A 13,941-nucleotide genomic window follows, 5' to 3' on the forward strand; every position below is an offset into this window, starting at 1 on the left:
CCATGGACAGTGCGGTTACATGAACATGCCACCCTATGTAATGTTAGCGGGTGCCCTGTAGTACATTTATTTTTCAGTCCAGAAGGTTCTAGTTCTCCATGGAGAGATCCAGCTGTTATAGAGAATTTTACAGGGATTCCTCTTGTATGAGAGCTAGCGTGCGTATCCGAGCCTTAGATTACCAATTATATCTCTACATATACTTTTACTTTTTTACTTACAACCGTTGTATCCAAACTGACCTCAGCCAACCATAGGAAATAAAACTTGATCGCACTGTAGAATAAATCAAGCAACTCTTATGGCCTAATTCTACCATAATTGCATTGTTAGAAATGTGTACAAGATGTGGAGCTGGCGCTGACCACCATTGACGAGGAGAGGACACAGCAGCATCTGGCAGCGCAGCGCTGGGAGGAATGGTGGAGCCAATCCGTCCTGAAGATAAAAGAGCTTTATTCTGCAAACTGAATCATGTCGGGATGTCATCTGTCAGTCCTCTGGACACATGTCCTCTACAGGGACTGCTCCCATCGTGTATGATGAAATCTAAGTATAGTCTAATTCTAGAGGTGCGTTCCTTCACAATAATAAAAAAGAAATTGGTTGTGATGTTGAACATAACGTTTAAATGTTGTGTGTGACCTTTTTTTGGCCAGGCAGTGGTGTGTAATATATATATATATATACAGTATATGAGCAGTTATCCTAACATAAATACCAAACGCCAAAAATTCCATTTGTCTGTCAGTTTTATAAGCATCTGGGAAACCCGGGTGACAACCAATATGTCATCATAGCTGGAGGAATTTTTACCCAACTTTGTATATTTGATTTATTATACTCTAATAAAACCTCTCCATGTTTTATATCATCTGGGGTTTCGTGGTGCTGCATATCTGCCAACCCTCTGATTGTCAAGGAGTTTCCCCAAAAAATGTTCTACCTGCCTGACCCACCAAAGGAAAACATCTCCAGCATCTATCAGGCTGGATGCATTACAGGACTATAATGCATTCGTTCATCTTCGTTAGGGCATCTTAATGAGAAGGGGTCAAAAAACTTCTCATTAAAAGCAACCATTTTACTTAAAGGGGCTCTCCAAGACTGAGAACCCCTTTTTCATATTTAAAGGCAGGGTACAGGGCTTGAAAAAAAGGGACTCCTGGTCATGATGCTTTGGTTCCAATGTAGACCTCCCTGCTCCTCTGCTGTCTACATGCAGGTGGGAGCTCAGCGCTGGTCCTGGAGGCAGTCTCTGCACCCTCCCTTTAAGTATGAAAAAAGGTTTCTTATCTCGGAGAACCCCTTTAACATCTTTGCTGTCGATTGAACACTATTGGGGACGATACTTCTCCCCCATTATATAGTCATTAGTCAACTTTTAAGAGCAGGTTGTTATCTCCCCAATGCCATTTCCACTGAATGTTGTGCTGCCGTCATCTCACCGTTTTCCTCTCCTCTTTACTTTCACTCTTATCACCCAAATCTTTTATTTTACACTGTTTGGAGCACATTTATTAAGACCAACATTTTAGACACCGGTCTTAATAGGGCACTGTGCTGGTGGTGGATCCGCTGAAGTTATGTAGAGGCGTCATCTGCTTCTAAATGTAAGAGAGCTTCAAGTTCCGAGCTGTCTTACATTTAGACCATTTTGTACGCCTACTCCACACCATGACCCCTTTTTTAGGCCTAGCGTTAGTGAGGAGAAGTCACAGTTTGTGGCGCAAAGGACCTTTGCGCCACAATCTGCGCCAGAAATACACCTAATTTAGGGGTATTTCTGTTTAATAAATTACCCCCTTTATATTTGGCAAGATGTCTCTCCTACATATAATTTGCCACAAGGGCATTTCAAGCACATATTAGATTACTGGTGCCACAGGTCACAAAACATCCAATAGGTATCCCAAAACCCTTTCTTGGATGGAAAATTGCTTCACTTTTGATAATAGCACGACAATCCTCTGGATAAGTCATCAGTATCTGATCGGTGGGGGTTCAACACCCAAGACCCCCACCAATTCGCATGAACACTTGTTAGCCATCATCTTGCTGTGTAATACTGCAGATAGTGCTGTCGAATAACGAAACCAGCAAACCACTAGACAGTATGGGGACGAACCATGGCATAACAATTGCCCATGCTGAGGAGATCTCTGCATGTAATAGCAGCCGTCTCCTCCGCTAGCAAGCAAGCGATTGCCGGCAGGGAACGCTTCCTTCCAGGCAATCGCTTTCTGATGTTCCTGTGTAGTACAGGCTTAAGTTATGAGGAAAGATTAAAATAATTAACTTTATTTAGTCTTGAGAAGAGACGACTAAGGGGGAACATGTTTGACCTATATAAATGAGCCGGATAATATGGTTAAATCCCCTCAGAGGACATGGAGGCACGCCTCAGGACGTGGTCACAGCAGGAACAGTGGATGGTTTTAATTTTTTTTTTTTTTTAAAAGGGCTTATATGAATTCTTAAAATGAACATCAATGTTTATGAAAATGTGTAGAAATCTGAATCTCAGTCCCTTTTTCAAAAATTTGTGTCCTCACCTATCCTTGGTTGAACTTGATGGACGTGTGTCTCTTTTTTTTTCAACTGTATTAACTATGTAGCCCCATCTGCTTCAATGAGCTGTGCCTAGGCCATGTGACCAATGAATGTGACGTCACATGGCCTAGACTAAGCTGAGAGAAGGCTGCTGTGAGCACCGATGCTTTCTCAAACAGCTCATTGGTGGCAGTCCCGAGTGTTAGACCTCCACCAATCAGATACTGATGACCTATCTATAAGATTTCATGTGGCTAAAAAAACATTGTTTTAAATCTAGTTTCTATGCTCCTCCCACATGCCACAGATTGGAGCTAGGTGCTTAGCGACACTTGCTACTTCCTCGATTTGCAGAACCTTACAGCTTGTTCTTCTTGCTGCAATTTCAGTGTTGATGACTGTAGATGGAGATTTTTAAGAATAACTTACTTCACCAGCCTTTTTACCCCATAGGTCATTTTGTTAAACGTTCTAACTTCAGAATTTTTGAAAATGCCTCAAATAATCATCAACTATGAAATTTTTGTCTTGCTCTTGGATAGCCGTACAAACTTCTTCTGTTCCGGATCGCATTGTGATCTTTTGGAACAGCAACAAATCTTCTCATAAGGAATTCTGGAACCCCAAAACCATTGTCCCATAGATATTCAGGAGACAGAATTTTAGTTGGCTTGTGATAAAGGAAATATTTGTTTAGGTAGCTCTCGTCATGCCAGATGGCTTCGATATTGTTCGCCTGGTCCGTCGTCATCTCGTTATGGCAAAATTTGGTCAACTTGTAGACCTCTTCTACCTTTCCCCCAAAATACCCACCGGCGTAATAAAAGTCTCCTTCATCAGAAGGAATGTAGGCGGTAGACTCTTTCCGCCGCTCATATGTGAAGTGCTCGCGGGTAGCGCCATAGAAGCTGGGATGTAAGGTGCCAAAAACATCACTGAGGATCTCCACCCCAACCTCATCGCTGAACTTCATGTCCACATCAACGCACACCAAGTAGTCCACTTCATTGATGAATCTTTGCCGGGAATAGTCTCGAATCATTTCCATGCGTCTCATGGACACTTCCTGCCATCTTTGGTAGCTGGGGACCTCTAAGATCACCAGTTGCCTTCCCTCAGCAAGTGGGATATTCGGGATGTCTTTAACGCGGTCTGTGAACACGTAATAGTTGACCATATGTCCCACCATGAAGAACTTTTCAGCAGTTTCAAGAAAAGTCTGCACAAAAACTGTGTACCTAAAATGGTAAATGATAGCAGTCAGGAGTTGGCAAACGCACTTGACTTTGGATGAGGGACTTTGCAAATTTTGCTTACCCTAGTGGGCAGTGTGAAAACTGTAATATCGCTAATCATAATTAAATGACTCTGCTTGTTCTCTGCCAGTCTATTCTGCAATGCTGACAAAATGAGCTTCAGAAAACAGGAAATATCAGCTTATTGAGACTACCCTAGTGGCCAGTTTGAGAAGTGTAATATGTCTAATCATATTGAAATGACTCTGCGTTTCCTCTACCAGTCTATACTACAAAGCTGACAAAATGAGCTACAGAAAATATCAGTTTATTGCATCTCCCCTAGTGGCCAGTGTGAGAAGTGTAATATGTCAAGATTTGTGTATGTATTGTGACCCTTATCTCTTGTCATATTTGTAAAAATGTACTTACTTTTTGATGGCAAACACAGTGAGGCCTACGCGAACATGTCTCTTGTGAAATTGTGCATTCAGTATCTCGATATTGTAGGTGCCATCCCATACAATTGGCGCAAACCAAGGAGTCATCATCAGGTAATCGGTTCTCCTTTCAGAAAACAAAATAGAGGTAAGGCTACTTTCACACTAGCCCTGCCTTAACATTGACCTCCACAGTACCCCGCTGCCTTAACAGTGACCTCCACAGTACCCCGCTGCCTTAACAGTGACCTCCACAGTACCCCGCTGCCTTAACAGTGACCTCCACAGTACCCCGCTGCCTTAACAGTGACCTCCACAGTACCCCGCTGCCTTAACAGTGACCTCCACAGCAGTTGCCCATTTAATAGTGGCCCCCTGCCCCCTTAACAGTGACCTCCACAGTGTCCGCCCCTCTAACAGTGAGCTCCACAGCGGCCTGCCACCTTAACAGTAACATCCACAGTGCCCGCTTGTTTAACAGTGACCTCCACAGCGCCCTAACCCTTTAACGCTAGGGCTACGCGACGACATGTGTTGCGCGACATTTTTTCTCAACAATTTTGATAATGATAGTCTATGGTGTTGCACTGCGGCATGTGACATGCTGCGACTGCGACACAACAGTTGTAAAAAATCCATCCAAGATGGATTTTTCTGCGATTGTCGCATCGCAGTCGCAGCATGTCACATGTCGCTGTGCAACACCATAGACTATCATTATCAAAATTGTCGCGCGACACATGTAGCAGTGTAGTTGTGCCCTATGTGTCCTGTAGCCCTAACCTACAGCAGTGAAGAAAAATGGCTGAGTTGTTATGGAAACCTGGTGTAAAACTGTGTGTATGTGGAGACTAAGGGCCTGTGAGCTCCTATTGGCTGCTAAGGGTCATGTGACCGTGTGTATGGCAGTTGGGATATGAAGAGAAAGACTTGCAGGCTTGTATTGGCTAATGCAGGTCATTTTTTGGTAATATCTTAGGAACTGTACATCCTAGAGATCTGAGACCCCCCTCCCATTGCAGGAAATAGTTAATTCACAGATAGCGGGATCACAGTTAGCTTTACAACCAGCAGGGGTCGCTCTCCCATCAGGGATCCTAGCTGAACGCACAGCTTGTCAGTGAGATCATATGCCTCCATGGCCTCCATGGTCTTTGCTGTGACCACAGTTGTCTAATGACAGAGCAGTTACAGCAATCTTCGTCACCGGCAGATTGTAATGTAACTCGCCGCTTTAATACTGGTTCAGGCAGCATGAACCTGATGATAAAACAGGAGGAAGGTTATAAATGTATTATGCATCAGCTTGCTGGATAACAGGCTGAAGTAGATGGACAGATGTCTTTTTTCATCCTTATAAACTGTGTTACTGTCTGAGTTACAGTTTTGACATTCTTCAAGCTTACGCTTCCCTTGCTTTGCATCATCTGATGTAGCATAAAATAATTGCCCCCTTGAATACTGACTGCAGAATTGTGAATGTATCTCTATCTATCACAGGCTGTAACAGGCTGATCAGCACAATAAATGCACTTACGGGGGCTTCTTGGCATTCGGCTTTTCATACAGCATTCTAGGGGATAAAAAGGTAGGAAAATATAAGTATATAAGCAATTATGGTGGAAAACTTATAATGAATAGAAGCTTTTTCCTTGAAACTATCCCAGACTCCTAGTATGAATAGTAATTTCCACTAGGGGGAGCTCATTGCATAGATTTTACTGTGCATTGTTCCCAATGGGTAGTGAGCTCCCCCTAGTGGTGGCTTCAGGCAGATATTTCTTTTTTCTCTTAAATTTTATGACTGCATGAAAGGTTACCTTTCAAGAGAAACGTCTTGTAGGAAGTCCAGGTATGAGACATTGACAAGCATTTTGGATCCAGTCCTGTGTGCAGAAATGGGAGTATTAGAGATGGGGCCACAAGGGGTGTTTAACTTGTGGCACTTCATCTGCTGGGAGTTATAGATTCAAACCAGATGGAGAATGCAGACCCACTACCCCCAGCCTAAACCTCTTCCCATATGATAGGGTGATGGTGTTTAAATCCAGTAGAGATGGGTAGAGAGGGGTCTTTATTAGATGTTAGTACATTTGAAAGTGGGTGCAGAACCATTAGCCATGTACTCACTGAGGATCACAGATGATGGTCACTTCTGAATGCCACCTGTGTCCTATCACATTAAACCTGGAACAAAACAAAAATGGAAGAACACTACAGTCAGTCTGAAATGCAGATTACAGTAATATATTATATTCTCCTGTCCTACAGTCATCCTCTCCCCTGAAATGGCTGATAAAAGGGGCAATAGATTGTATTCTCCTGTCCTACAGTCATCCTCTCCCCTGAAATGGCTGATAACAGGGGGGCAATAGACTGTATTCTCCTGTCCTACAGTCATCCTCTCCCCTGAAATGGCTGATAACAGGGGGGCAATAGATTGTATTCTCCTGTCCTACAGTCATCCTCTCCCCTGAAATGGCTGATAACAGGGGGCAATAGATTGTATTCCCCTGTCCTACAGTCATCCTCTCCCCTGACATGGCTGATAAAAGGGGCAATAGATTGTATTCTCCTGTCCTACAGTCATCCTCTCCCCTGAAATGGCTGATAACAGGGGGGCAATAGACTGTATTCTCCTGTCCTACAGTCATCCTCTCCCCTGAAATGGCTGATAACAGGGGGGCAATAGATTGTATTCTCCTGTCCTACAGTCATCCTCCCCTGAAATGGCTGATAACAGGGGGCAATAGACTGTATTCTCCTGTCCTACAGTCATCCTCTGCCCTGAAATGGCTGATAACAGGGAGCAATAGATTGTATTCTCCTGTCCTACAGTCATCCTCTCCCCTGAAATGGCTGATATCAGGGGGCAATAGACTGTATTCTCCTGTCCTACAGTCCTCCTCTCCTCTGAAATGGCTGATAACAGGGGACAATAGATTGTATTCTCCTGTCCTACAGTCATCCTCTCCCCTGAAATGGCTGATAACAGGGAGCAATAGACTGTATTCTCCTGTCCTACAGTCCTCCTCTCCCCTGAAATGGCTGATAACAGGGGGGCAATAGATTGTATTCTCCTGTCCTACAGTCATCCTCTCCACTGAAATGGCTGATAACAGGAAGCAATAGACTGTATTCTCCTGTCCTACAGTCATCCTCTCCACTGAAATGGCTGATAACAGGAAGCAATAGACTGTATTCTCCTGTCCTACAGTCATCCTCTGCCCTGAAATGGCTGATAACAGGGAGCAATAGACTGTATTCTCCTGTCTCCTGTCCGACATTCATCCTCTCCTCTGAAATGGCTGATAACAGGAAGCAATAGACTGTATACTCCTGACCTACAGTCATCCTCTCCCCACCTGAAATGGCTGATAACAGGGGGCAATAGACTGTATTCTCCTTTCCTACGGTCATCCTCTCCTCTGAAATGGCTGATAACAGGGGGCAATAGATTGTATTCTCCTGTCCTACAGTCATCCACCCCCCTGGAATGGCTGATAACAAGAAGTAATAGACTGTATTCTCCTGTCCTACAGTCCATCCTCTCCCCTGAAATGGCTGATAACAGAGAGCAATAGACTGTATTCTCCTGTCCTACAGTCATCCTCTCCCCTGAAATGGCCGATAACAGGGGGCAATAGATTGTATTCTCCTGTCCTACAGTCATCCTCCCCCCCGAAATGGCTGATAACAGGGGGCAATAGACTGTATACTCCTGACCTACAGTCATCCTCTCCCTTGAAATGGCCGATAACAGGGGGCAATAGACTGTATTCTCCTGTCCTACAGTCATCCTCTCCCCTGAAATGGCTGATAACAGGGGGCAATAGATTGTATTCTCCTGTCCTACATTCGTCCTCTCCCCCCCTGAAATGGCTGATAACAGGGGGCAATAGATTGTATTCTCCTGACCTACAGTCATCCTCTCCCCTGAAATGGCCGATAACAAGGGGCAATAGACTGTATTCTCCTGTCCTACAGTCATCCTCTCCCATAAAATGGCTGATAACAGGGGGCAATAGATTGTATTCTCCTGTCCTACAGTCATCCTCTCCCCCCCTGAAATGGCTGATAACAGGGGGCAATAGACTGTATTCTCCTGTCCTACAGTCATCCTCTCCCCTGAAATGGCTGATAACAGAGAGCAATAGACTGTATTCTCCTGTCCTACAGTCATCCTCTCCCCTGAAATGGCTGATAACAGGGGGCAATAGACTGTATTCTCCTGTCCTACAGTCATCCTCTCCCCTCAAATGGGCAATAGATTGTATTCTCCTGTCCTACAGTAATCCTCTCCCCTGAAATGGCTGATAACAGGGGGCAATAGACTGTAATCTCCTGTCCTACAGTCATCCTCTCCCCTGAAATAGGTGATAACAGGGGGCAATAGACTGTATTCTCCTGTCCTACAGTCATCCTCCCCCCCCATGAAATGGCTGATAACAAGGGGCAATAGACTGTATTCTCCTGTCCTACAGTCATCCTCTCCCCTGAAATGGGCAATAGATTGTATTCTCCTGTCCTACAGTCATCCTGTCATCTGACATGGCTGATAAGAGGGGCAATAGACTGTATTCTCCTGTCCTACAGTCATCCTCCGCCCTGAAATGGCTGATAACAGGGGGGCAATAGACTGTATTCTCCAGTCCTACAGTCATCCTCTCCCCTGAAATGGCTGATAACAGGGAGCAATAGACTGTATTCTCCGGTCCTAGTCATCCTCACCCCCCCTGAAATGGCTGATAACAGGTGGCAATAGACTGTATTCTCCTGTCCTACAGTCCTCCTCTCCTCTGAAATGGCTGATAACAGGGGACAATAGATTGTATTCTCCTGTCCTACAGTCATCCTCCCCCCTGAAATGGCTGATAACAGGAGGGAAATATACTGTATTCTCCTGTCCTACAGTCATCCTCTCCCCTGAAATGGCTGATAACAGGAAGCAATAGACTGTATTCTCCTGTCCCTACAGTCCTCCTCTCCCCTGAAATGGCTGATAACAGGGAGCAATAGACTGTATCTCCTGTCCTACAGTCATCCTCTCCCCTGAAATGGCTGATAACAGGGAGCAATAGACTGTATTCTCCTGACCTACAGTCAGCCTCTCCTCTGAAATGGCTGATAACAGGAGCAATAGACTGATACTCCTGTCCTACAGTCATCCTCTCCCCCTGAAATGGCTGATAACAGAGGGCAATAGATTGTATTCTCCTGTCCTACAGTCAGTCCTCTCCCCCCTGAAATGGCTGATAACAGGGGGCAATAGATTGTATTCTCCTGATCCTACAGTCATCCTCTCCCCCTGAAATGGCCTGATAACAGGGGGCAATAGACTGTATTCTCCTGTCCTACAGTCATCCTCTCCCCTGAAATGGCTGATAACAGAGAGCAATAGACTGTATTATCCTGTCCTACAGTCATCCTCTCCCCTAAAATGGCTGATAACAGGGGGCAATAGACTTGTATTCTCCTGTCCTACAGTCATCCTCTCCCCTGAAATGGCTGATAACAGGGGCAATAGACTGTATTCTCCTGTCCTACAGTCATCCTCTCCCCTGAAATGGCTGATAACAGGGCAATAGACTGTATTCTCCTGTCCTACAGTCATCCTCTCCCCTGAAATGGCTGATAACAGGGCAATAGACTGTATTCTCCTGTCCTACAGTCATCCTCTCCCCTGAAATGGCTGATAACAGGGGCAATAGACTGTATTCTCCTGTCCTACAGTCATCCTCTCCCCTGAAATGGGCAATAGACTGTATTCTCCTGTCCTACAGTCATCCTCTCCCCTGAAATGGCTGATAACAGGGGCAATAGACTGTATTCTCCTGTCCTACAGTCATCCTCTCCCCTGAAATGGCTGATAACAGGGGCAATAGACTGTATTCTCCTGTCCTACAGTCATCCTCTCCCCTGAAATGGCTGATAACATTGGGCAATAGACTGTATTCTCCTGTCCTACAGTCATCCTCTCCCCTGAAATGGCTGATAACAGGGGCAATAGACTGTATTCTCCTGTCCTACAGTCATCCTCTCCCCTGAAATGGCTGATAACAGGGGCAATAGACTGTATTCTCCTGTCCTACAGTCATCCTCTCCCCTGAAATGGGCAATAGACTGTATTCTCCTGTCCTACAGTCATCCTCTCCCCTGAAATGGCTGATAACAGGGGCAATAGACTGTATTCTCCTGTCCTACAGTCATCCTCTCCCCTGAAATGGCTGATAACAGGGGCAATAGACTGTATTCTCCTGTCCTACAGTCATCCTCTCCCCTGAAATGGCTGATAACAGGGGCAATAGACTGTATTCTCCTGTCCTACAGTCATCCTCTCCCCTGAAATGGCTGATAACAGGGGCAATAGACTGTATTCTCCTGTCCTACAGTCATCCTCTCCCCTGAAATGGCTGATAACAGGGGCAATAGACTGTATTCTCCTGTCCTACAGTCATCCTCTCCCCTGAAATGGCTGATAACAGGGGCAATAGACTGTATCTCCTGTCCTACAGTCATCCTCTCCCCTGAAATGGCTGATAACAGGGGGCAATAGAATGTATTCTTCCTGTCCTACAGTCATCCTCTCCCCTGAAATGGCTGATAACAGGGGGCAATAGACTGTATTCTCTGTCCCACAGTCATCCTCTCCCCTGAAATGGCTGATAACAGGGGGGCAATAGACTGTATTCTCCCTGTCCACAGTCATCCGCTCCCCCTGAAATGGCTGATAACAGGTGGCATAGACTGTATTCTCCTGTCCTACAGTCATCCTCTCCCTGAAATGGCTGATAACAGGGGGCAATAGATCTGTATTCTCCTGTCCTACAGTCATCCTCTCCCCTGAAATGGCTGATAACAGGGGGCAATAGTACTGTATTCTCCTGTCCTACAGTCATCCTCATCCCCCCTGAAATGGCTGATAACAGGGGCAATAGACTGTATTCTCCTGTCCTACAGTCATCCTCTCTCCTGAAATGGCTCGATAACAGGGGCAATAGACTGTATTCTCCTGTCCTACAGTCATCCTCTCCCCTGAAATGGCTGATAACAGGGGCAATAGACTGTATTCTCCTGTCCTACAGTCATCCTCTCCCCTGAAATGGCTGATAACAGGGGCAATAGACTGTATTCTCCTGTCCTACAGTCATCCTCTCCCCTGAAATGGCTGATAACAGGGGCAATAGACTGTATTCTCCTGTCCTACAGTCATCCTCTCCCCTGAAATGGCTGATAACAGGGGCAATAGACTGTATTCTCCTGTCCTACAGTCATCCTCCCCTGAAATGGCTGATAACAGGGGCAATAGACTGTATTCTCCTGTCCTACAGTCATCCTCTCCCCTGAAATGGCTGATAACAGGGGCAATAGACTGTATTCTCCTGCCCTACAGTCATCCTCTCCCCTGAAATGGCTGATAACAGGGGCAATAGACTGTATTCTCCTGTCCTACAGTCATCCTCTCCCCTGAAATGGCTGATAACAGGGGGCAATAGACTGTATTCTCCTGTCCTACAGTCATCCTCTCCCCTGAAATGGCTGATAACAGGGCAATAGACTGTATTCTCCTGTCCTACAGTCATCCTCTCCCCTATAATGGCTGATAACAGGGGCAATAGACTGTATTCCTGTCCTACAGTCATCCTCTCCCCTGAAATGGCTGATAACAGGGCAATAGACTGTATTCTCCTGTCCTACAGTCATCCTCCCCCTGAAATGGCTGATAACAGGGGCAATAGACTGTATTCTCCTGTCCTACAGTCATCCTCTCCCCTGAAATGGCTGATAACAGGGGCAATAGACTGTATTCTCCTGTCCTACAGTCATCCTCTCCCCTGAAATGGCTGATAACAGGGGCAATAGACTGTATTCTCCTGTCCTACAGTCATCCTCTCCCCTGAAATGGCTGATAACAGGGGCAATAGACTGTATTCTCCTGTCCTACAGTCATCCTCTCCCTGAAATGGCTGATAACAGGGGCAATAGACTGTATTCTCCTGTCCTACAGTCATCCTCTCCCCTGAAATGGCTGATAACAGGGGCAATAGACTGTATTCTCCTGTCCTACAGTCATCCTCTCCCCTGAAATGGCTGATAACAGGGGCAATAGACTGTATTCTCCTGTCCTACAGTCATCCTCTCCCCTGAAATGGCTGATAACAGGGGCAATAGACTGTATTCTCCTGTCCTACAGTCATCCTCTCCCCTGAAATGGCTGATAACAGGGGCAATAGACTGTATTCTCCTGTCCTACAGTCATCCTCTCCCCTGAAATGGCTGATAACAGGGGCAATAGACTGTATTCTCCTGTCCTACAGTCATCCTCTCCCCTGAAATGGCTGATAACAGGGGCAATAGACTGTATTCTCCTGTCCTACAGTCATCCTCTCCCCTGAAATGGCTGATAACAGGGGCAATAGACTGTATTCTCCTGTCCTACAGTCATCCTCTCCCCTGAAATGGCTGATAACAGGGGCAATAGACTGTATTCTCCTGTCCTACAGTCATCCTCTCCCCCTGAAATGGCTGATAACAGGGGCAATAGACTGTATTCTCCTGTCCTACAGTCATCCTCTCCCCCTGAAATGGTCTGATAACAGGGGAGCAATAGATTGTATTCTCCTGTCCTACAGTCATCCTTCCCCTGAAATGGCTGATAAAAGGGGGCAATAGACTGTATTCTCTGTACCTACAGTCATCCCTCCCCTGAAATGCTGATAACAAGGGGCAATAGACTGTATTCTCCTGTCCTACGTCATCCTCTCCCCCCTGAAATGGCTGATATAGCAGGGGGCAATAGACTGTATTCTCCTGTCCTACAGTCATCCTCTCCCCCTGAAATGGCTGATAACAGGGGGGCAATAGACTGTATTCTCCTGTCCTACAGTCATCCTCTCCCTCTGAAATGGCTGATAACAGGGGGCAATAGACTGTATTCTCTGTCCTAAGTCATCCTCTCCCCCTGAAATGGCTGATAACAGGGGGCAATAGACTGTATTCTCCTGTCCTACAGTCATCCTCTCCACTGAATGGCTGATAACAGGGAGGCAATAGATTGTAGTCTCCTGTCCTACAGTCATCCTCCTCCTCCTGAAATGGCTGATAACAGGGGGCAATAGACTGTATTCCTCCTGTCCTACAGTCATCCTCTCCCCTGAAATGGCTGATAACAGGGGCAATAGGACTGTATTCCTCCTGTCCTACAGCATCTCTCTCCCCTGAAATGGCTGATAACAGGGGGCAATAGACTGTATTCTCCTGTCCTACAGTCATCCTCTCCCCTGAAATGGCTGATAACAGGAGGCAATAGACTGTATTCTCCTGTCCTACAGTCATCCTCCCCTGAAATGGCTGATAACAGGGGCAATAGACTGTATTCTCCTGTCCTACAGTCATCCTCTCCCCTGAAATGGCTGATAACAGGGGGCAATAGACTGTATTCTCCTGTCCTACAGTCATCCTCCCCCTGAAATGGCTGATAACAGGGGCAATAGACTGTATTCTCCTGTCCTACAGTCATCCTCTCCCCTGAAATGGCTGATAACAGGGGCAATAGACTGTATTCTCCTGTCCTACAGTCATCCTCTCCCCTGAAATGGCTGATAACAGGGGCAATAGACTGTATTCTCCTGTCCTACAGTCATCCTCTCCCCTGAAATGGCTGATAACAGGGGGCAATAGACTGTATTCTCCTGTCCTACAGTCATCCTCTC

General features: G+C 45.8%; 2 protein-coding genes across 2 annotated transcripts in view; one reads left to right on the plus strand and one right to left on the minus strand.

The window, feature by feature from the left end:
* CCDC180 (coiled-coil domain containing 180) overlaps window positions 1–1,504 on the plus strand; it is a 43,201-nt gene extending 41,697 nt beyond the window's left edge. The window contains exon 36 of the mRNA XM_044305602.1: window positions 334–1,504. Within this exon, the coding sequence (XP_044161537.1) occupies window positions 334–471 (138 nt within the window). The 3' untranslated portion in view covers window positions 472–1,504. The remainder of the gene's footprint in view (window positions 1–333) is intronic.
* A 1,167-nt stretch (window positions 1,505–2,671) lies between these two features.
* The window catches only part of LOC122946179 (histo-blood group ABO system transferase-like), a 42,773-nt gene continuing 31,503 nt past the window's right edge, over window positions 2,672–13,941 (minus strand). The window contains exons 3-7 of the mRNA XM_044305603.1: window positions 6,359–6,415; window positions 6,049–6,114; window positions 5,766–5,801; window positions 4,221–4,355; window positions 2,672–3,791 (exon numbers count right to left, since the gene is read on the minus strand). Of these exons, the coding sequence (XP_044161538.1) occupies window positions 3,062–3,791; window positions 4,221–4,355; window positions 5,766–5,801; window positions 6,049–6,114; window positions 6,359–6,415 (1,024 nt within the window). The 3' untranslated portion in view covers window positions 2,672–3,061. The remainder of the gene's footprint in view (window positions 3,792–4,220; window positions 4,356–5,765; window positions 5,802–6,048; window positions 6,115–6,358; window positions 6,416–13,941) is intronic.

Source organism: Bufo gargarizans, chromosome 9 (assembly GCF_014858855.1).
Source record: "Bufo gargarizans isolate SCDJY-AF-19 chromosome 9, ASM1485885v1, whole genome shotgun sequence".
NCBI classification, from domain to species: Eukaryota; Metazoa; Chordata; class Amphibia; order Anura; family Bufonidae; genus Bufo; species Bufo gargarizans.